This window comes from Rosa chinensis, chromosome 7 (genome assembly GCF_002994745.2).
Source record: "Rosa chinensis cultivar Old Blush chromosome 7, RchiOBHm-V2, whole genome shotgun sequence".
NCBI classification, from domain to species: domain Eukaryota; kingdom Viridiplantae; phylum Streptophyta; class Magnoliopsida; order Rosales; family Rosaceae; genus Rosa; species Rosa chinensis.
Genome location: NC_037094.1, coordinates 57,425,112 through 57,449,338, shown reverse-complemented (window position 1 = coordinate 57,449,338; position 24,227 = coordinate 57,425,112). Strand labels below are relative to the sequence as shown.

General features: G+C 37.5%; 2 protein-coding genes and 1 long non-coding RNA gene across 3 annotated transcripts; all 3 read left to right on the top strand.

Annotated features, from left to right (window-relative positions):
• Window positions 1-1,944: 1,944 nt before the first annotated feature.
• On the top strand, window positions 1,945-2,766 carry LOC112178248. Its single transcript, XM_024316424.1, has one exon. The coding sequence runs from the start codon at window positions 1,945-1,947 to the stop codon at window positions 2,764-2,766; it is 822 nt and encodes a 273-aa protein (XP_024172192.1).
• A 5,956-nt stretch (window positions 2,767-8,722) lies between these two features.
• LOC112178247 lies at window positions 8,723-9,145 on the top strand. Its single transcript, XR_005802800.1, has 3 exons — window positions 8,723-8,770; window positions 8,878-8,985; window positions 9,075-9,145. It is a non-coding gene; the product is annotated as an uncharacterized LOC112178247 (long non-coding RNA).
• A 7,063-nt stretch (window positions 9,146-16,208) lies between these two features.
• Window positions 16,209-21,861, top strand: LOC112179567 (auxin-responsive protein IAA8). Its single transcript, XM_024318026.2, has 8 exons — window positions 16,209-16,442; window positions 16,535-16,617; window positions 17,642-18,076; window positions 18,171-18,382; window positions 18,475-18,701; window positions 18,853-18,991; window positions 20,095-20,156; window positions 21,528-21,861. The coding sequence occupies exons 3-8, from the start codon at window positions 17,684-17,686 to the stop codon at window positions 21,563-21,565; spliced, it is 1,071 nt and encodes a 356-aa protein (XP_024173794.1). The 5' UTR covers window positions 16,209-16,442; window positions 16,535-16,617; window positions 17,642-17,683; the 3' UTR covers window positions 21,566-21,861.
• Window positions 21,862-24,227: the final 2,366 nt, after the last annotated feature.

Below are 24,227 nucleotides of genomic sequence, written 5' to 3'. Positions count from 1 at the left end.
TGATTGGCGTCCCAAACCGAAAATGAAAATTGGATGCACTATGCCAATAACCTCATCAGACGACAGAGCTCAGACGATAGACATGTTGGTTTCTGTCGTCTGATATATTTTAACGACAGACAGTGTAAAAACTGTCGTCTGAATATCAACAATACCATACAAAGTTGGTCTTGAGAATTAAGTTTGTTTACAAACAACAGTTATCTGTCGTCTCGTCAAAGGAGATAAATTGATTTCGTTTTTGGTCGTAGCTTCTTTTTTTGTTTGTATTCAGACGACAGATATATGTTGTGTCGTCAAAGGAGTAAATTGGCTTTGGATTTTTTTGTCTTGTTTTTTTTTTTGGCACAACAAACAGTAGCTTAGTTTGGAACACTTAATGAGATTCTCTCCCCGACTTTATGAAAACTAAAACCTAAAGCGGTAGAGAGCAAACTTTTCCTTCGCAACGCTCTGACAAGACCCCCTTCCAACTGATGAAAATCCAAATTTCTTGCCAAATCGAAACACCCTAATCATAACTAAGAACCCAGATCGAAGAACCTCATACTCCGTCCATTCCCCAACTCTCTTCGACAGACGAAGAAATCCTCATTCCACATCTGAGTCTTTGTTTCAAACCTAAATCGCGAAATCATCCAAACCTCATTGCAAATTTCATGGGTCTCAATCAGTAGCTCTTTATCTATGCTGGTAAGCCCTTAGATTCATTGTTCAGCTATTTAGGGTTTTTGTTGGATTGGGGATTTACAGGCTTGAAAATGAAATTTCCTTTGAATCTTGAATTTTTTTTTCTGGGTTTTAATCGAATTGGGGATGCGAGGTTATAAGTGTTAGGGTTTTTGTTGAAGTTGAATGACAAATAGCATAATGTTGTTGTTTCAGTACCGGCCTGGGTTAACTGGAAAGCATTTGCCAATCTGAATTGATAGTCATTGAATTCCGAAGGTAAAGCTCTGCTCTTTTTCTTCACTATTCCTTCACTTTCTCCAATTAAAGTTATAGAATTTGGTCTCTTTCTTGACAACATTTAATTGTAACCAAACCTAGAATTGTGATTGTATGTGGGCATTGACCCAATCATAGTTTGGGTTCCATGTGGGCATTTGTTGTTTACTGTGTTATGTCATTATCGAAATATGCTTTACATTTCTATTTTTCATCTTGGCTCTTACATTGGCTCTTATGTGGATTGCTCACCATCCAATGGTTGGACAGTAAAACAATTCTTAATGTTCAGCTATTCCCTATTAAAGTTTTGAAAAGTCAACTATGGGTTTGTGTATTTTGTATGAACTGTAAGTATTGGATTGTCATAATCATGTGAACTGCAAGTATTTTGTCTCAAAATCTGATGGTAGCCATTTCCATGTGGACGTGTAAATTAGGGACCTTGTGGTTATGGTTTTTCACCTTTGCTATTGATCTGATGCTGGATACATAATGAAACTCTTAACACGTCAAACAAATTGACACTGTCTTATGATTTGCAGAGTTGAAAAATCAGTGATATTATGAATTAAACAAGTCTGGAAGTGGTGGAAACAAGTTGTGGTGTTTGAATTGGCTTTGACTTAAATCAATTTTTGGTGAGTTCCATGATCATTACAAGTTTGTTTTTTTTTTTGTTTTGTTTTTTTTTATTCCATTTTTCCTGTGCTGGACTACAAATGGGCAATGTCGAATTATTACATGGCTGGTATTAAGTATGAATTATATGATGATGTAAAACTAGAAAGATTTATACTATGTCAAATGCCCCTGTTATCGTATCGCTTGATGAAGTGCTAAATGTACATGAAGTAGCTAATTGCTTTATTGTATTGCTTGATTTCAGATGTGCATAAATGTACATGTTTCTGTGCACTAGCTAGTTTATGTAGCATGATCCTAGCTAGGTCTAATGTTAATATTGTAATTGATACATTTGTTTCTCTATATAAGATGGATAAGTCATGGATGAAGGCTAATAGAAGATCACTACAGTTTCAGTTAGGACTTGAAGAATTTCTGAAATTTGCATCGGATAATGCAAGGGACATAAATAAAATATGTTGCCCTTGCTTGAAGTGCCATAACACTGATTTTGGTGGTATAGGGCTGATTAAGGACCATATATTTTTTAACGGTATTGATGTTAGTTATAAGCATTGGAAGTGGCATGGAGAACCATCTGCTTCTGCCTTGCATGCTCTTAGAGGGGATTCTGAAACAGTCGAAATGAATCCTGATTTAGGCATACAAGCAGAAGCTGTAGGGTTAGAGGGTAGTGAGGATGAGGAGATTTCGGAAGACTCGAACGAGTTTATGCAGTTTGTAGAAGATGGAGATAAGCCTCTATATCCTGGTTGTACCAAGACAACCAAGTTGAATGGTTTGATACAAACATTCAATTTGAAAGCAAAGCACGGCATGACTGATGCGTGCTATTCAGATATGTTAATTATGATTGGCCTCTTGCTTCCAGAAGGAAATGACTTACCAGGGTCTACTTATGAGGCTAAAAGAACACTTTCCGCATTGGGGATGGGGTATGAAAAGATTCATGCTTGTCCAAATGACTGCATCTTGTACAGATTGCACCATGCTGATGCGACCAGTTGTCCAACTTGTGGTGAATCAAGGTGGAAACTTGGAAAGGACAAATCTGAGAAAGAAGGGGTTCCGGGGAAGGTATTGTGGTACTTCCCTCCGATCCCAAGGTTCAAACGGATGTTCCAATTGACAGTGTCAGCTAAGGAGCTAACTTGGCATGCCAATGATTGAAAGAAAGATGGAATGATGAGGCATCCAGCCGATTACCCAACTTGGAAAATGATTGACACAAAATGGCCAGACTTTGGTCTGGAAAGTAGGAACCTTAGATTAGCGCTTTCATCAGACGGGTTTAATCCACATAGTTCTCTAAGTAGCAAATACTCATGTTGGCCTGTTATACTTATCACCTATAACCTTCCTCCATGGTTATGCATGAAGAGGAAGTACATGATGTTGACTATGTTAATTTCTGGACCCAAACAACCCAGAAATGACATCGACGTCTATCTACAGCCATTAGTGGATGATTTGAAAGTGTTGTGGGATGGGGTTGAGAGAGTATATGATGCTGTAAGAGGTGAGTATTTTAAACTGAAGGCGATACTATTATGGACAATTAACGATTTTCCCGCGTATGGGAATTTATCGGGAAGCATTGTGAAAGGATACAATGCTTGTCCAATATGTGTTGATCAGACAAGACCCTATAGGTTGAAGCACTCTTAAAAAATGGCATTCATGAGGCATCGACGATGGCTGCCACGACATCATCCTTATAGAAAGCAAGCTGCTGCTTTCGACAACACCATAGAGGAGGGTGAAGCTCCTACACCATTAACTGGAGAGGAGGTGTTGACCAGAGTTCAAGGTCTAAATCGACCATTTGGCAAGAAAAACCCTCCTCCCCCTTATAAAGGTCTTGAAGATGAAAACAGACCTTGCTGGAAAAAAAGGTCTGTTTTCTTCGAACTTGATTACTGGGAACATCTTCCGGTAAGACATAATCTTGATGTGATGCACATTGAGAAGAATTGTTGTGATGTTATTCTTGGTACGCTGTTGAACATTTCTGGGAAGACTAAGGATGGGGCTGCTGCTCGTTTAGACATGGTCGAAATGGGTATACGGACTGATTTGAAGCCTACAACTGCTGTAAAAAGGGACAAGTTGCCTTTGGGTAGTTGGAACTTGTTCCTAGATGAGAGAAAGATTGTTTGCAGTTCCTTTTTCAATATGACCGTTCCAATTCGGTTTTCATCCAATGTACGAAATCTGGTGTCAATGGAGGATTTACGACTTGCTGGTCTTAAATCACATGATTGCCACACTATAATGCAACTTCTTCTCCCTGTTGCATTACGTTCAGTTTTGGAGAAACCAGTTAGGTACGCAATTATTCGGTTTTGCCTATTCTTCAAAGCAATATGCAGTAAAGTGATCGACGTTTCAAAATTGCAACAAATGCAAGCAGACCTGGTCGATACAGTTTGCCTGCTTGAGAAGTTCTTTCCACCATCATTTTTTGACATAATGATTCACCTAACTGTCCATCTTGTTAGGGAAGTCGAGTTATGTGGTCCGGTATTTTTTAGATGGATGTACCCTTTTGAGAGGTACATGAAAGTGTTCAAAGGATATGTGAGAAATCGACAATTTCCTGAAGGGTGCATTGCAGAGTGTTACATTGTAGAAGAGGCAGTTGAGTTTTGCTCAGAACGTATGCTTCCTAGAGAGGCTACCACTGTTGGGATTCCTTGGAGAACCAAACTTGGGCTCTTAAATGGCTGCAAGCCTTTATCAGGCGCCACCATCATTACTGTCGACAGAAAGCAGCTTGACATGGCCCACCTATGTGTATGCACGAACACTGAAGATGCAATCCCTTATTTCAAGTAAGTAATAATTTTACTTATGTTTTGTTTTCGATCATTTGTACTATATCACCTTACGCGTGTTCAGTTATGTTGCTCATTTGCTTAGTTTTTCTTCCATTGCAGAGAGCATATGGAATTCCTAAAGTTGAGTTTTCCAAGGTTCAAAAAAAATAAGAAATGGTTGAAGGACAAACAGAACCTTACCTTTGCTGGTTGGTTCAAGGAGAGGGTACATAACTTATCTTCGACCTCATTGCAGTAGTATAATGTCTATTCAATTTTGAGTTTCGAGTTCAATAAACTTGTGTGGTTCCATACTTTTGACATGTCAATTTATTTGTAGGTTGCAAATGAAATGAGATTTGCCGATAATGATGTTCCTGAAACCATTAGGTGGCTGGCTGGTGGACCAAAAATGGAGGTCCCTACATTTGGTGGTTACCATGTGAATGGGGTTGATTTTAACACTTCGGAGCGTGACAAAGTACGATCAGTTCAAAATAGCGGGGTTTTTTTTGTTGCTGATGCAATGCAAGTTGCTAGTGCAAGGGATAAAAACCCTAAAACTGATGATATGGACTTTTACGGCAGGATACAACAAATTTGGGAGGTGGACTACTACAAGTTTAGGATACCCGTCTTCATGTGTGATTGGGTGGAGTCAGCTAGGGGGGTTAAAGTAGACGAACTTGAGTTTACTTTGGTTAAACTTGATAGGGTAGGGCATTTAAATGATCCGTTTGTCTTAGCTACCCATGTGAAACAGATTTCCTACATACAAGACCCCCTTGATGATCAATGGTCAGTGGTAGTGCGGTGCCCGGAAAGAGACTACCAAGGAGGGTGTAATGATGAAGAAATGGAAGATATTGAACTGGAACAACACCCATTCATTCCTACAATGCCATCGATTGAGACCTTTGATGATGTAGTTGGTGATCTGCCTAGCTCCTATATTCGAGATGGCGATGAAGGAATATGGGTTGAGAATGAGGATGGTCGATGTGTTTAATTATATAGGCTGATATTAGTATAGGCTGCTTTTCTTTGTTTTGATTTCTTGCTTTGTTAAGTAGGCTACAAGTTTAAGAATAATATACACAGACCACTTTCATCCATTTGTTTCGTGTTACACTGTTGCTTTAGTTAATTTTTATTGATATTCTGTTTAACTATTAACTAAATCTTATCATGATAGTATTAACATGTAGCTAACAACATGCATTTGGGTTATGTGTTTCAGATGATGTCGCCTTCTACTAGATCATCAAGTTCTGCAAGAGCCATAGCTCTAAGGATTAAGGCTGTGGCAATGAAACGATCGAGGACAAAACCAGCAACACCAATTCTAGCAATTGAAGGGGCTGAGACATCAACCAAAAAGGCTGCCAATCCCATATCTAAAACTACCAAAAAAGCAGCCTCTCCCAAGAAGGGTCGAACTACCAAAAAGGCTGCCTCTTCCAAGAAGTCTAATACTACATCAATAGCTGCCTCTCCCAAGAAGGGTCGAACTACTAAAAAGGCTGCCTCTCCCAAGAAGGGTCGGACTACCAAAAAGGCTGCCTCCCCCAAGAAGTCTCGGACTAGCATGACTATAACTGCTAAGTCCAACGGGGTTGTGTCATCAACCAAGTCAACGAACAAGTCTGTTTCCAGTAAGACCAAGAAGTCTGAGGAGGATGATGATGAAAACAGAACTGGTGGATTGAAGTTGCTGAAGCGAGGAATGGTTACGATGAGCCGCATTACAAACAGGCTTATCCGAGGAAAGAGGCTCACTGTGAAGTTTAATGAAAAAGGAGAACCTGTTGGTAAGGCTGCAAAAGAAATGCAGTCTTACATTGGGGTGTTGGCACATACGAAGATCCCTATCTCAATAAATGATTGGAGAGAAGTGGATCTAGATGAAAAGGAAAAGATATGGGAATTTATAAAGGTACTTACTGACCATATTTCAGCTTGATTAGTTTATATATATTCTACATGTTAATTAGCTTTGCATTACAGTAGCTTAGTTTATTGTACATGTATGTAGGATGCATTTGTGGTGCCTAAAGAGCTTAAAAAAATGGTGATTTCATCTGCTGCAACTAAATGGAGAGAGTTCAAGAGCAAGTTAACAAACATGTACATCATCCCTTATATGGATGAACCAGAACTGTTAGAAAATCCTCCAGATGATTACCGAAGCATAACGAAGGATACTTGGCACCAGTTTGTTGCTGATAGGCTTTCAGCTACCTTCCAGGTTACTGATTTGATAAAATTTGTTGTGTTTTTTGGTTTCAGAAGGTGCTCTCTCTATGAATATTCATTGCAGTTTCTAATTTACTTATGTTATGGTTTGCAGGAAATACGTGAAGCCCAAATTGCAAAGCGAAAGGAGAATAAATATCCTTATCGTATGTCACGCAAAGGTTATGCAAATTTAATGGAAGAACTGGTTAGTTTTATATTTAGACGAGTCAACATATTCTAAGGTGATATGTACAGAATATTAACTAATTCATTGTGTTTTCATTTGTCAAAGTCTGAAAGTGTCCCTTTACAAGAACTTGATAGAGCTACAATGTGGATTAAGGCTCGGCAAGATAGGAATGGCAACTTCAAACAACCTGAGGCAGAGAAGAAAGCCGAAAAAATTGTAAGTATGGACATCAAGTTCATATTAATTTATATATGCATGGATGTAATGCTATCGCAGCATTTAACGCGGATATTTTGAATCAGGAACATTTAAGGAAAAGGGAGGCTGAAGGGGAAATTGCCACATCTGGGTCTGATGATGTGCTCACTCTTGCATTGGGGAATCCGGAGCATAGAGGTAGAGTTAGAGGTGTTGGTGGCAATGTCAAGCCCGATTTATATTTCAACTTGCCAAAACGGCAAAAGATGACTTTTGAACAGAGGACTAGGTTATCGCTGAAGAAGATACTAGAGGAGGAGAAGGAAGTTTAGTTAGCTAAGGAAAGAACTGCATGGGAGGAGGAGAGGGATAGAAAACTTGCTGAGGAGAGAGCTTATTGGACTGAGAGGATTGCGAAGCTAGAAACGAAGGTCGATGGGAAGGAGCTGCCTGTTGAGTCCCCCAAACCTGTCACAGCAGTTAATGAGCTTGGTTCAGGACAAGGGAGTTGTTCTCGCCATGGGGAGAAGGCTGCGGAGAAGGCTGCACATGATAATATTGAAGCTGAGGTGAAGGGTGTGAAGAAGAAGTTGGTTTTAAGAGATGAAGTGAGCATCGAGGTTGAAGAGGAAATTGTGCAGCCCAGTGATGAGAGGGTACGGTTAAACCCGATATTGGAAGAGGAGGTTAGAGAAGATGTCATTGTACTAGAGGCACCAGTACATGGTGAAGAGGTAAATATCGTGCTTGCCTAAATACTTGAACTTTGTAGGTATGCTGATATGGATTTTTGGATATAGAACTGTATGGATTTAATTTGTTTCATGTATAGGAACAATTAGGTGAGACCAAGTATAAACTGGCCATTGACACGGTGGAAAACATTGTGGCTATTGGAACTGTCATCAGTGTCGACCTTGAGACCAAACAGCAAACAATCCATGGTGTTCCACTTGGAGAGGAGAATTTGTGTGTCTCTATCACAGAAACTGTTGTTCCTGAAGCTTTGCTGCCATTTCCCATAAAAGATGAGATAGTGAAGGTCAAGGATGCCATTGGGACTTGTGTCGCTTGGCCGAGGAACCTTGTTATTGCCCCTGCACCTGGTGGGAAGGTAACTCAATTTCTTTGTGTTTCCTTCTGCATATGTGATTATGGAATATAATCTAACTTCATTTTTACAACATTAGAAAAAACCAAAGCGTAAAATTCCTAATAGGCCACAGAAAGATATGTTTGATGATAAGGAAGACTTGCAAATCCTGCCATCGAATCTCCCTGCACCTTTAAAGGACTTATGCATTTGGGCAAACATTGGATTGCGGAATGGGGCAACCATCCACGCCACTTTTGGACCAGAACTTTTTGGTCATCCACATAAAGCCTTTGTCTTTAGAAAGGACATCTATGCTATGACACACTTATTGGAAATTTCAGGCAGCTGCATTGTTTTTTACATGAGGTAATGCAACACGTTAAAGTTTCCTATTATTTGTTAGGTTTTGTGATTTTTCATTTGTGAAATCAGTTGAAATGTTGTGAAATGTCGATGTAGCTACCTTCAAGGTGTGTTGAAGAAGGCTAAGATGAATGACATGGTCGCTTTTGTCGACCCTGCTCACACGGGTGCAAGTGGTTGTGGAAATCCAACCGAACGAGCTCGCTTAGTATCAAATTGGTTCATAAATGGGAAGTCTGGGCAAATTTATTTGGTCCCATATAATTCAGGGTGTGTAAACTGAATTACCATGCAGTATGTTGTGTTATATTACGTTTTGGTGAATGCTTTATATAAACTAGTTTAAACTTATAATGAGTTTTGTTTATTGCATATAGTGGTCATTGGACATTGTCTGCTGTGAATCCAGCTGAAGAAACCATTCACTTCATGGATCCGTTAAAGAGGCGACTCATCGCTGGTGAATGGAAAACAATTCTGGACAAGTGAGTTGACTGATTTTTCACTGTATAAGTCGATAACTAGGAGTTGTTTGTGCATTATATATGCTGATGGTCTGCTATTGATTTGCAAGCTCCATTAAAATCTACAATGCACACAAGAATAAGAAAGGGAAGAAAACCATTCAATGGAAAAATCTTGCTGTAAGTTAATTGCGTTTTTTGGGTCTTATCACCTAAGGTTTTATACTCTTAAGTGCTTCTGATATGGTACGGTGTTTTTTTTTTCAGGGCATTTCGGAGCAGAAAGATAGTAAGACTTGTGGGTATTGGATCATGCGCTACATGAAGGAGATAGTGGAAGATAAGAATTTGGAGTTTGCAGCTAAAGTATGTGTTTTTGATACCATAACAGATTGTATTTCATGGTTTCAGTATGACTTTTTCATCATTGGGATATATGATAGTGATTTGATTTGGGTCTTGGTTTTTGTTTTTGTTTTTTGCAGTGGGAAAGAAGGACAAATCTGGTTTACACTGAAAAGGACATTGATCAAGTTCGGGCAGAATGGGCGAAGCATGTTATCATGTTTCCAGATATGTAGTGTGCATGCTAGGAGGTTTGTCGTACATGAATAGTTAGGGTCTGTTTTTGTGCATATTGACATCAGCATGCCTATATAGCTAGATATTGGAGGGTTTTTGCCTAACCAAATGATCAGCTTTTGCTATTATCGATCATTTTAACCTTAGCAGCTGATTAGTCACTTTTAGCCTGGTATGGATTTTAATCTGTTGATTATTTTCAACAGTTGATGTACATTGGTGGAATATGGAAATGGTAGTACATGATTTGCAGTGGATATGTTAGTGATTTCTAGATATTTGATGAATATATGGTACCATTTTCTAAATGAATGGTATTGGTATATACTGTGGTTTATGTTTATTTCCAGGTTCTGGTATGGCACATTGAAGCCAAATTCTGTGGTTTTAAACCAAATCACACAATATAAAAATGTGGAACAATTGAATGTCCAACAACAGAATTCAGGCAAAATACTGTTGTCTGAAACAAGAAGATTCAATAGACAAAAATAAATTTCTATAGTCTTAGTCTCATTCCCACGACAGAATATTGTGATGTATGATACTTTCTCACAACAGACGTAACAATGAAACATCAACTATCTCCATATTCAGACGACATATAAATGTCTTTTTAAACAATATCAAACAATAGAATGTTATCAACGACTGTGGTTTGAAAGGAGTACACACATCAGAAATAACAAAGAGATTTCAAGCATCCACACAATCAGAGGACAATTAAAAGTCCTTTTAGAATAAGAGACACAATAGATAAATGAAAGAAAATGTTGTGTCAATGAAGTTCACACAACAAATTTTGAAAATAAACTTCTAAATTCTACACATTCAGTAGACACTTTATTGTTGTCTCATATTTTTTAAGACAATAAAAAATTATTAAAGTCTGTTGCTAAAGTTAAACAACAACAACATTTGACTGTCGTCTGATATCATATTTAACCACATATACTACCATTTTGTGTATATCTGAGCTACATTCAGACGACAGATATATTTTTGGTGACTATCGTCTGAGTCATCTTCTGACGTCGGGCATTGACTGTCGTCTGAACACCAATCAGATATCAGCTTAATAGACGACAGATTTTCTTCATATCAGACGACAGTCAAAGTCTGTCGTCTGATGGGTTTGTTGGCATAGTGATGGAAGCCAATAGCAGATGATAGCTGGAAACCGAATGTGGATGGAGGTTATTGGCCTAATAATTTCAAGGGATGTCTAGGTGGCATTCTGGGTGATAGAACTGGGCAATTCCGAGCAGTCTTTGTTGTTCCTGTTTCAAATATGGCATCCCCAAAGCAAGTGGAATTAAGAGCAATCAAAGAAGGTATGCAACTAATTAAAACATTGCAAGTTGATAATGTTGTAGTGAAGATTGATTGTCTGCAAGCAACATGAGATATTGCCAATGAGCATCATGAAACTCTTATGGATGGCAACCTGATTGATGACATCAAGACGGCCTTACATGCTTTACCAACTATTTCTTTGGGCCACATTCCCAAAACTGCCAACTCTATTGCTCACCGTCTAGCAATCATTGCATATGATACTAGCAGTCTAGCACCAATCTGTTCTGGTTTAATCATGTACTGGAGTGCATGATGCATTTAACTTTGATTCTAATCAACCCAATTAAGGGTCTTTTGAATCAAATTCATTTAACTCAAAACAAAAAAAAAAACAAAAAAAACAAAAAAAAAGAAGGATTAAATTATGTTTAGTCCATGTACTCTGTCTCTAACATCTTTTCAGTCCCTGATATTTTAATTTCATCCAAAAAGTCCCTGAAGTCAAAATTTTCGTCCAATAGGCCCTCACCATTAAGATTTCGTCAAATTGCACCGTTAAGTTGCTGACATGGCAATCCAAACCACGCCAACTCAGCTCGATAATGGTGAAATGTCCAATATAACCCTATAATCTTTCTCCCTTCCTTTTTCTTTTTAATTTATTTTATTCCATTTCTTTTTCTTTTCTTCTTACTTCTTAACCACAACCACCACCACTGAGCTCTCTCTCGAGCTCAACCACCAATCCCATTACCATCATATATCAGCAAATTCCAAGAACCAGACCTGCACAATCAATCAAACTAACATATCCAACATCTAGGTATTTCCTGAGTTCATCAAAAACCAAATTCCACCCCAATTCTTTCTCTGAAACCCAAAATTACTCGAATACTCACCACCGCGGCCGCCACTGCCACCACCCCCTCCATACCTAACTCGATCATTCCCAGCAAGCCCATTGCCAAATCAAATTTCTCTTCTTTTTGGAACCAAAAAGACACCAAAATCCTCACCGGAGAAGAGGATGAGCCCCCGGAAAGCCGAAGAAAAACGAAGCTCCATCAACTTTAGAGCAATCCCTGTACCCACGAGGTGGAGCTAAACGATGAGAGCTCCATCTTCTTCTTCTTCCTCACCTTCAATTCAATCCCAAAAACCCCAAAATCTAACTACCCAAAAAGAAAAATAAAAAACCCAAACATTGAAAGCACCGAATTTGAAAACCCAGATTCCAGAAATGAAAATTAAGCAAAGAAATCCATTCTTTTAACACTCCAGATTTCAACGTCTTCTCTGTTAACAAAGCTTCACCCATTTCAAGCAATACCCACTTCAATTCACCACAATACAAACCAAACGCCCAACAAAAACCATACCTCTTTATTCATATCAACCCTCCTCGCCATCACTGATGCATAGAGCAGCCACAGCAGCCGATCAAAACTTCGTCACCTCAATCCTCGGCGGCCAAACCTACAGAATCTTGTAGCAAAGAAACACATGCATATGATAAAACTCCACTGTCCCCGCGAGTTGATGACTCGTCTAGAACTCGCTCCTCGAAAATCCAAACTCGGCATCGCTATTGCTACTTCCGCTGGTGTCTACCAACAAACCCTCGTTCTAAGTTGGAGAACGAGTCGAGAGATGGTGCCGGCAATTTTGTTGAAGGTGGATAGTGGGTGCGACTGGTTCATCACTTAATCTTGGAAATGGATTCATTCCAGTTAAGGTGAGCTGGGAGTAAGGAACAAGAGGATGAAGAAAAAAGAGAAGAATAAAAAAAAAATTAAAAGGGAGGTCAGGGCTATTCTCGACATTTTACCATCCACCATGCTTACATGGTGTTGAGTTGGCGTTTACTTATCTGCCACGTCAGCCAGTTAAATGAGCATTTGGACGGACTGAACCTATTGGACGGAAATTGTGACCTCAGGTACTTTTTGAATGAAATTAAAATTTCAGGGACTGAAACAATGCTGGAGGCAGAGTACAAGGACTAAACATAATTTAATCCAAAAAAGAACTTAGGTTGTTAAACAGTCTCTTCTAAAATTAAAGCATATGTTGTTTTTACAAAATAAATTAGGTTGTTATGATCGTAATTGGTAACTTGATCGTTGTTCTTGTTATTATACAACAACTAAGAGAGCTTCTATTTATACTTCCAAAATTGGTATTTGGACCTCTCCACTTAATAGACCTCCAACTTACTTTTACAAATGACCAATATGCTATCTACACCTCTCTAATTTTCCCAAAATGCCCATTGCCCAATAAAATCAATAAAAGTCTTTTTTTATTTTTAGATTCTATTCATACCTCCAAAATCGGTAAATTGACCTCCTTCAATTTTTGAACAATTCACAATCCTATTTTACCTTTAAAAAAAATTAAAAAAATCTCCAGGTGGTAGTCTCTCTCTCTCTCTCTCTCTCTCTCTCTCTCTCTCACGTAATTTTGTCGCTCCTATTTTATTTCTTTCATTCCATATGTATTTTAGTGTTTCTTCCATGAACTTGTGCATGTGACGTTGACGAGTTATATCAAAAGTTAGCTAGGTACTGTAGCACATATAAATGTGCATAATCATCATATGATTGTTCAAAGGTCAAACATAAATATTCAAATTTCAACTAGATAACTAGGTATAACTTTCTAACTAGATATTAAGCTTGATAGATTTTATCTCACTTCTGACTCGGGGAGTAGAATCTCACCACCAAGATTGACGTTTGAGAGATAAAGAATAACTGTTGCTAATGATTTTAGGGTTTATGTTGGAGGAGAAAGTTTTTTCCAAGTTGAAGACTTATTATTATTTTTTTTTTCTCCCATATTTTGTGTCCTTGTTGGTAATTTGATATGAGTTGACAAAATCAACTATTACTTACTTGGAAAAAGAGAGAGAGGTCCAAATACCAATCTTGGAGGTATGAATAGAAGTTCCCAACAATTAATCCTCCTTCATTTCATTCTAAAATAAAAAAAATAAAAAAAATCTTCTTGATTTGAATTCATGTACTTCTATTTACAATAATTTCTCTAATCATTTTTCAGAAAAATAATAACTAATGTCGAGTACCATTTTGTCTAGTAGCATAAGTTTTCTCTTTTATAAGTGGGAAGTCTCACTATAAGCTAGTTGTTATGTATAAGTTGTTTATTTGATAAAAAAGAACTATAACTAATAATAAACGAAAATGATGGTGGGGCCTCTGGGGTTTTGGAAATTGGAGGGCAACATGATTACATTAGACATGCCCATTCTCAAATGAAAGTCAAAGCATAATTTTATATCTTCATTAGTGTAATCTTAACAACTCTTTGAGAGATTCTTAGAATCTTATATAAGACAGGCGTACCACGTGGCCATACGCCAAGTCAATCATTGTCTATGGGTATTTCATTATAATTAAATATGGGTAGTCTTGGAATTCAATTAAAAAATATAGAGATATGATTTGCCGGACGTACCACATGGTTGGTACATTTGCCCTACCCAAGAATTTCCCCAATCGTTTTCCTTCTGCACCAAAAATAATGAAAGAATAGGCATAACTGCCCAAAGCTTGTAGGACATCATCCCCATCATATTCCCTTCTAGTTTAGGACAGAACGATGAAAACATGGAACTAAAGATTACCCACACAGGAGAAAGATATGGACACTTCCTAGTTGTGAATCTTGCATGTGATTCACAATGAACAGGGATTCGTCACTGTGTTAGGAATTATTGGACAGGTTTGGTGGGATTCCAATATCTGAACACACAGGTGCATGTGCCCATGTTATGCACTATGAAAATCCAAATTCCTTGAGGTAATGAATAATCCCATGGTTTCCAAATCCATGCAAGTAGTTAGTTGGTTTCCTTTGCTTTGCTTTGGTGTCGTTACTGCTAAGTGATAGCAGTAACATGCATGGTCTGATTTGATCTGATGCCTAACAAGAATCTCATCCTATCAGATTGACATTGGGATTCAGCCTCAGCATTTGCATTAAATAGATTCCATTTGGTTTTTTTTTTCTTTTTTTTCTTTTCTTTTCGGTTATGATTCCATTTGAAGTAGTCAGTGCTAGTTTTCAATCTTAATTTGTCTTTCAGCATCTTTCATGATGGCATTGCTTAGGTGACAAGGTACACATTTGACTCATGACAAGCATTGCTTGATTTAATGCTTCTGAGTAAGAAACATAACGAAGCACGCTATAAAAGAGGCAATCTTGAAGATTTAAGTTACCCAATGACTAAATTAAAGAAAATTATTAGGTTTCATGGGTCATGGCTCTAAAAAACAGTTACACAAGTTCTCTATTAATGGTCCAGCAATACTCTAGAATCAGCTAGTTAGACTGGAAGCTAGTCAAAATTAGGGATGGCAATGGGGCGGGTTTGGGATGGGGATCACAATATCATCCCCATCCCCGGGGTCATTTTATACCCCCATCCCCGCCCCAATCCTCAATAAAATTATATTGGGGATTCCTCGTCCCTATCCCCATTGGGGACTAAACCTCCAAACCCGCCCCAAATCCCCAATAAGAATTTAATAAATAAAATAATTTTTTCTCATATTGTCTTTTTTAAAATCAAAATTTACAACAAATAAATTTAAAATATGATTAAATTCATAAATCATAATTCAGTGAGTGCAAAAATCAAAACACTATTTGTGATTTATATTATAAAAAATAAATTAAAATATATATATATAAGTTAACCATATGTATATATTAATGGGGCAGGTTTGGGGATGGGGATCACAATACCATCCCCGCCCCATCCCCAATTTTAGATAGCGGGGATTTGGGATCCCCATCCCCATTCCTCATTTGTCCCCGAATTCGCCCCCCATTAGGGGCGGGTATCCAATGGAGCTCCGCCCCACTGGGGATTTTTGCCATCCCTAGTCAAAATCTGCTTTCGTTCAATGGTACTTTAAAAAAATAAAGAAAATTTTAAATTGCTTAGTCATTTAATTATGATTATAATCATCTTAATATTTACAAATATAACATATTTTATATTTGTTCATTTGTATGTAATTTACTTGTTAACAATTAGATAATTAAACAATGAGGGTCGTTTCCAGTTTCCACTAGTGGTTCTTTTTTTTTGACCAATTTAAGATATCGACGGAAAGACATATTTTGCAATCACGTATCGGCATCTAAATTAAATCACTTTTAGTTAAATTAAAAATTGTTAACATTATATAAGATTAAAATACATTATAACATTAAATATGAGTTTGTTTGTGAGTAAAAAGAGGAATATAAAATATAAAAACAAAAAGAAAGGGGGAGCAAGATTAAGCTTTTCAATTTGGTTCTGGGGAGACACTTGGTTTTAATAATAGAGTGTTGTTTTACTGCGTAGAGGTTCACATCGGACAGCAAACTAGCTTCTCTCACTTGTGTTACCTAGTGCCGAATGGAGGGTCCTTAGCTCCCCCGTTTCTCTCTCCGACTCTCTCACCTTCTCCTTGTCAGCTAAAACCAACAGAGACCCTCTTCAATTCAATTTCTTGGCTTTCTTTCCTTTTTCTCTTCTGGGTTTTCTTCAGCCGTTGATCTGCATAGTATTTCAGGTAAATGTGGTTCCTTTATTCATCTCAGGGCGTCATTTTGACCCAGATTTGCTTCTGTTTCTCAGTCTTTTTCCGGTAATCTTCACTTTCAGTGACGCTGGTTTTGGTTTCCAACTCAAAGTCTCTGTCTTTGTTTCTCCTACTGTGCGTTGGCTTTGAAGGGAAGGAAGTGCAGGTAATATACAGCTCTTATTTGCATTCTTTTCCTTGCAATCAAGTAGTTTACTTTACTGGGTTTCTGGGCTTTTACTCTCTACTCCCACAAAATGCATGAATTTAAGGTTTGCATTTTTATTGTGTTTATATTTTCTCTTAGTTCTTTTTTATTTCTTCTCGGAAAAGCATCAGTATCTGGTTATTTTGTTTTTGGGTATATGCTCTGGTTCTATGTTTGGGTGAATTTTTGTTGCTGGGTTTCTCACTTTTTGATTGTTTTTCTTTGATATGAGGAAGTTGTATTAATTTTATTGTGTATTTGTGTACATGCATTTAATATTAAACTACAGGTGGATCACTATTCATTTTGGGTCTGTTTTCTCTTTGATTTGGGTTTCACTTGAATATTCCGTTCTTCATTAACCTTCAGTATTCTTTATTGATTCTGAAATCTATAAAACCGACCACCAATTTTATTTTTTATTTTTTGGCTTTTGCCCCCTAATATGGCTCTTACTCTGGAACTGTGGTGATTGCAACTTGATTAGCAGATTACTCATTGTCTTTCTTCAGTGCTTCTGACCTGATACACATTCTTTGCCGAAGTGATAATATTATAGTCTCATTCATCTCTTTATTTATTAGATATGTAACCCTTTTACCAGGAATGTAAAGATTGGTAAATTCTTAAGCTTCACGCAGCTTAATTTTATAGTTTATCCACTGAAAATTTTAATGAGAATATGCTGAACTTTTCATTGTGTGTTATTTATTTCTCTCTTTTCTTTGGTGTTTTTGTTTGTAAAACGGTTCTTAGACACAAAATAGGATTATTTGTGTCTTAAGGAATGCATGTTTAAATAAGGGGATTTTCAAGTTTAATCTTTCGATTGCCTCTGCCAGATTTGCTTTCTCATTAAACTGAGGGTGGACAGCTGTTGTTGATTGTATTGTTTTTGCTTCTGCGTCCATTTTAAGATTCTGGGTTGTGTAACTCCTGTTTTATTGGTGTTTTTCTGAAGATTTTTCATTACGTTTAACAGGTTGCAAACCAAATTGGGAGTAATTTTCTTGTCTGAATACTGATGTCACAACCACTTCTCAGTGCTGGGGAGGAGGAAGGTAGGAGTGATGTTACAGCATTATCTTCCTCACTTTCTATGGAGAGTGTATGTCCTAACAGCTCAGATTTTAAGGAGCGAAATTACATGGGATTATCAGATTGCTCTTCGGTAGACAGTTCAAAAGTCTCCCATGTAGATGGAAGTAAAAGTAGACTGAACCTGAAGGCTACGGAACTTAGGCTTGGGCTTCCTGGATCCCAATCTCCTGACAGAGACTCAGAACTGAGGCTAGTCTCCACTGAACTTGATGAGAAACCCCTTTTCCCATTACATCCTTTAAAGGATTCATTGCAGAAAACAGTTGTTTCAGGCAACAAGAGAGGGTTCTCTGATGCTATGGATGAGTTCTCAGAGGTGAACACAATTGCTTCGTGCAAACTTGGAAAGAATTGGTTGTATTTATTTACGTTTAGTATTACTTCTGTTTTACAACCTACTTGTGATGCAGGGCAAATATGCTAATACAGAGGTAAACATGTTGCTGTCACCCAGGCCTTCTCCAAACTTGGGATTGAAAACTGGTTCTGTACTTGAGAACCTTGGGAGTCAGGAGCCCAAAATGAAAGAGATAGCACCACCAAAGATAATGCAAGAGAGGCCTCATGCTGCCAAAGAAACTAGGCCAAATCATTCTAGTACTAACAGTGCACCTGCTACCAAGTAAATGATTAAAAAAGTTTGGTATAGTAGTGAAAATTTTGTTGGCAATGGCCTTAACAAGAAAATGGAGTCTTATATTTCTTGTACATCAGGGCGCAGGTTGTTGGTTGGCCACCTATAAGATCATTTAGGAAGAACTCATTGGCCACTGTCTCAAAGAACGTGGAGGAAGTAGATGGAAAAGCAGGGCCTGGTGCTCTATATGTCAAAGTCAGCATGGATGGTGCTCCTTATTTGAGGAAAGTAGATTTGAAACATTACTCTGCATACCAGGAACTTTCTTCTGCTCTTGAAAAGATGTTTAGCTGTTTTACTATAGGTGAGCTATTGCCAAGATTCAATTTCTATACATAAGGTCTTGGTCTGTGTATATGTAATTTGCATTTAATTCAGTGTTTAACATTTAAGTTCGCTACATTTTGCATGGATGTTGCATGGATCCAGTTACTGCTGTGTTGGTATGATTTCAGGTCAATATGGATCTCATGGAGCTCTGGGCAGAGAGATTAGTGAAAGCAAGCTGAAGGATCTCCTTCATGGCTCAGAATATGTCCTCACCTACGAGGACAAAGATGGTGACTGGATGCTTGTGGGTGATGTCCCTTGGGAGTAAGTTATCATTCACTTGCATATTTGCGCTTCTTTTAATCATTTGTTGCTGATTACATAATTGACTTGCTATTGATGCCAAAGCTAAATAACTGTCACCTTTTCTGTGTCATTCTACAAAATAATTAGCCTTTGCATAGGCTCAGATCAATTACAATTATGTAGCACGGGGATATACTGCCTTTTGTCTGTAAGATAATGAATTAGAAATTCTGGAAATAGTTGGAGTTAGCTTCTGTGAACAGCAAGCATGGCAAGGACCTTAAAGGTATCAGAGAGTGCACAAATGTTAACTATTAAAAATCCTGTGGTCAGGCCATCATTTAGGTATCAACTTTGGGTGCCTTAACATGAAGAGTATGTGCAATTTATGAACCCACAAGCACTGAAACAAAATGTGATTTTGTATTGTGTAGACTGTGGACCATAAAACTTGATTTTACTAGTATGCGTGGTCGTGACGGGGGCTCTTGTTCAGCAATGAGAATAAAATATATCAGATGTGCATGTAGCTGTAGTTGCATGTACCCAGTTAGCCATTAACTTAAGCATTAAGGCATCTTCACCAAGATAGGATCAGTTTGTTGTATTTATAAACCATGTAGGTGTCATAGTTGTGTTAAGAAATGCAGTGCCTACGTATAAATGCATTTTTTTTTTAAACTATCTGCCTATATTGGCATTTCCTTTGCATTTTATCTTAATGGGGGAGAGAAGTAGGTGCTTTATCAGCCAAACCTACTGAGAAACAGTTTCTGCATTAAGGTACAAGAAGTATTCTTGAACCTGGAAGCCTGAATTAGAAAAATTGTTTATTGATCCAGGGTTTCATCTGTTTTCATTTATCAGCACCAACTTCCCATGCCCATGACTAGGTGTGGTTGTAATATTACAAAATGAAAGCATCTTGGTTGTGTGTAGTGCTCTGGTAGTTTCCTGCCATTTGTGGATATCTTGCTGTGTCCACTTCTTTGTTTTTTGTTTTTTTTTGTTTTTTACACCAATGTCGTCATTTACTTAAGTTTATAATTCTATTGTAATGCCTAGGTTTTTTTTTTTTAGGGGAAAAAAAAATTCTAATTGAATGTTTGGACTTTTGACAGGATGTTTATCTATACCTGCAAAAGGATGAGGATAATGAAAAGCTCAGATGCCATTGGCCTTGGTACGTATATTATGCACTCCATTGATTTTTTTTAATTATGAGCAACTACAAATTGGCAGGGCTGGTAAGAGGCCCTTTGCAACAAATGGGAAATTTAACTTTGAGAGTCGGGTGAAAGCTTGAGAGAAGTTTGAAAGAGGCAGGGGAGTGAAGTCAGAGAGAGAAGAGTCTAGATGAGGGAGTAATTCAACCATTGGCAGTATTAAATAAATAAAACAAAGGTCTCATTTTCTGCTTTACCGACGCCATCCACCATCCTGTGTCACTAGGGTGAGCTACACTTGAGCGATCCACCTAAACCCTTATCAGCTCAATCAAATTTAGGAAACTAAGATCCAAATAAAGTGAGTGGTTAAAAAATGGAGTCCCCTAGCTGTGAGGACTCATAGGCGAATAGCTGCATTTGCTCAGCGTTGGCTCCAAGTATTAGAATAGCTTTTCCTTCACCCAGGATTTATTTTTAATTTCTCATGATTGCAATAATAGAATAGATCTGATTAGTTGCTGCACTAGTATCTTATGGAGTTTATAGTATGCACTGAACTTTAGAACACACCTCTTAGAAAGGCATCGGTTTATATTCCTGAATTGAGATGGTGTATGCAATGGATCTGTGTTGCATTCAGTTTTTGCAGAATTGCTAGGTTTTTTTTATGGAGTTTGTTGTTCCAACTGGTATTTCTATTATATTTATGTGTGTGCTCGTGTCTGTGTAACAGTAGTTCCAGAAGAAATTGTTGGAAGTAGTTTCCATTTCCTGCATGTTTTAATTGATTTCACCTTTAAGCTAGAAATTTCAAAGGTTTAGATTGCATTGTAACTCTGCAAGCTTTGCTCATGCCTCCTTTGATGAGGGCCACATTGGGTGGTCCACTTACAGATTTGGGCTGCGATAATCTTAGAAATAACTTTCCTTAATCTGTGGACATTTCACAAGAGTTTTTTTTTTTAATGCATTTCCTAACAGGGTTCCTCTAGTTTAATAAAAGATTTATGAGATCTCAAATTCCCTTTTGCTTTGAATTATAAGCCGTTAAGGATTTTTGACTATATACTCTACCACCACCATCGGACAGTAAAAGTTTAGATACATACTGAATTGTTGTTGAAATCTAATTCTAGAATGGGGGCTCTATCCTATTATATGGCCACCGGTAAACCTTATTCTAGTTCCTGCATAAAATTATGCAGACAGGTTGAGCAGTGTGCAATGTTGATTTTGAATTTTGCATATGCATGTTTCTTGTTGTCTAAATCTAATTGTAACCCAGCAGGACTGATACTTGGGGATTTTATTGAGATATATAACTGTGTGTATTTATGTATTTGTTTATGTTTTAACTTTTTAATTCATTTTGGTTTGATGTGCAGCTCCAAGAGCCATGGAGAAGTGCAGGAACAGGAACTAGCCAGTAATATGCACTGTGATCTCTTCCATTTAGCCGTCTTAGTCTGCTTCTACTATGTTATTACTACTTCTGTAATTTTTTTTTTTTCCATGAATTCAAGTTTCTGTCAGCTACTTTTCTAACTTAATGTCGTTATTAATACTACTGAAACTCTTAAAAACTCTATCCAGAAGTACCCGTTTACTAGTCCTTATGTCGGCAGGTTCCTGTTTCATACAGGATCCAAAGACCTCAAGTTTGTAAAGTGCTATTGTTTGTGAAACTTGTATTGTATGTGCCCAAGTTATCTGTCTTAATCCGGTTGATTGTTTGTTTTTGTTGTTTTTGCCTCGATTTCTGGGCACACAAGGGACCAAAAAACCAATTGAATTGATTCAGAAGGCCCTTAACCCCTTAAAGAATTTTCAAAACCAAGGGCAATGCATCCAATTACCAAATAATGCACCATTGTTACAACCGGGTCCCTTATCCCATTTCTTGTATTATCTTAGATTTCCTTGGGTCAGTTGTATTTATCTTGGACAATATCATTGCTTTTCAGACATAATCTTTGCTTCCTTGAATTTCGCTTCAGCTGAGTAGATCTTTTTCTTGTTATGTTCTAAAAGTGGGTGCTGTTTATATTTTCTCTATGAATGGGTTAGCTAGTCCCTACTTCTATCATGACCAAAATGATTTATCTAGAACACTACAACAAAAATCTACTTATTCTATAATACTTTACGCATCAATAATGCCAAAGTTGGACTCAAAAGTATAATGAATCGGACTCTATTGTTGCTCGCACATGTTCCTGAAACATTAGAATGACCCTTAAACACAAGGGATCAAGAGTAGATTGGCAAAAAAGATGCTTGTTGAATGCCATAAAGAGACTAAGAACTTAATTGCGATTAATCCTGCCAAGAAAAATTCTTGATTAAACGCTACTGCCTTGAACGATGTGCATATATACTCTGTATCGGTATAGATGGATGGTGAGTCGGGGACAAGTTGAATTAAGAATACTAGAATAAACTGTTAATGGAAAGGAAATATCCGTAGTTTTTTTGTTTTTATTTTTCTATTTAGGCAGTATGCAGCAATCTGTTTATATTTGTGTCTTCAATGCATAATGCATGTGCTCAAATAAAATTTTATCACAAAACTGAATCGGTAAGTTACTGGTTCCATTAGAAGAAACCATATCATGAGAACATCTGACATTCATTTGATCTGTTCATATACTGTCAACAGCAAAACTGATGGCACATGATTGTTCTTATTCATGCAGCAGGGATCAAATTCTAACCCATTACCTGCCTCCAATCTGATATAACTTGGCAAACTTGCCCATTCCTCCAAATAATTACTAATTGCGAAATCAAAAACGAAAACAACCAGGTTCCTGCACCTTCAGCAGCAGCAGTACACTAGGAGAGCTTATAATTGAAACATGCAGAGTTTTCAGCAAGGGAGGATGGCAAGGATATAAATCACCCATTTCGTGTTGGCTGGGAAGTCAGCATTAAGACTAGGGAAACTCCTTTCATCAAAGACAATATCTGCATCTGCATTCATTAGATAATTTAGATTTTACTCTTTTATATTATGTGTTTCAAATGTATAGCACACCTTTTTGTTTTTCTTAGCTCATTCTATATCATTCAAGTATTCACTAGGTCCACTTGGTTCAGTCACCACTAAGGTTCGCAATTCTGGTTTGGACGGAAATTTCCGTACTGTTTCTTCGAAAGACAATGTCGAGAATCTGCATTCATTAGATGCTCTAACTGTTAGAAGCTAGGGTATATAAATTGAGAGATTCTTACGTAGGGCAAACGTACCACATGACTGGTAGGGCTGTTTAATCAGCGAGAGGTGTTTTGAGTATTTCATTTTAATAAGTAAGGATAAATTCGGAACATACTTAAAATTTTGTGAGTTTTGATTGGGCTGCCCTATCGCCATGTGGTACGTTTGCCATACGTAAGAATTTCTCATATAAATTGAGCACAGTCATCACCTAAAGCCGCAAAAACAGTGACATGGAGTCATGGATCAAATAGAAACGATGACTCGGCCTTAACCATTAAAGTGAGCAATTTAAGGCCATCTCCAATAAAGAGGGCTACATGTGAACTTAAGCCCTTTTTGCTAAAAAAATGTACTCCAACAATAGAATGTCCAAAGGGCTAGAGGTGGAGAGGTGGATGGAGAGAGCTAAATTTAGCCCTATGGCTAGCCCTTTAGCCCTTGGTGGGACCCACGGCAAATCAGCCCAATCTTGCTCTTTGTGATGATTGCATTAATCCAATGACTCATAATCACGCGAACAATTGAATTCAATGACTCATAATTAAGGAGTATAATTATACACATAAATACTTGCTTCCGAAGTGGCATGTGGCACTTAAAAAACTTATCAGAAAATGTTATCAACAATACCACATAAATACCTCATCCAAATATACACCTTAAAAATTAATTTTTTTCCTCATAAATTAATTTTAGTCTAAAATAAAATAAAATCATAAAAATTAAAAAACATAATGTAAAATCATAAAATACTTGATAGGGCTAAAATTTTAGCTCTCCCTTACTGGAGATGGTTAACTTGTTCATGAATAAAGAATAATATTTCTGAGAGCTAAATTATAGCCCCGACCCCAATATAGCACTC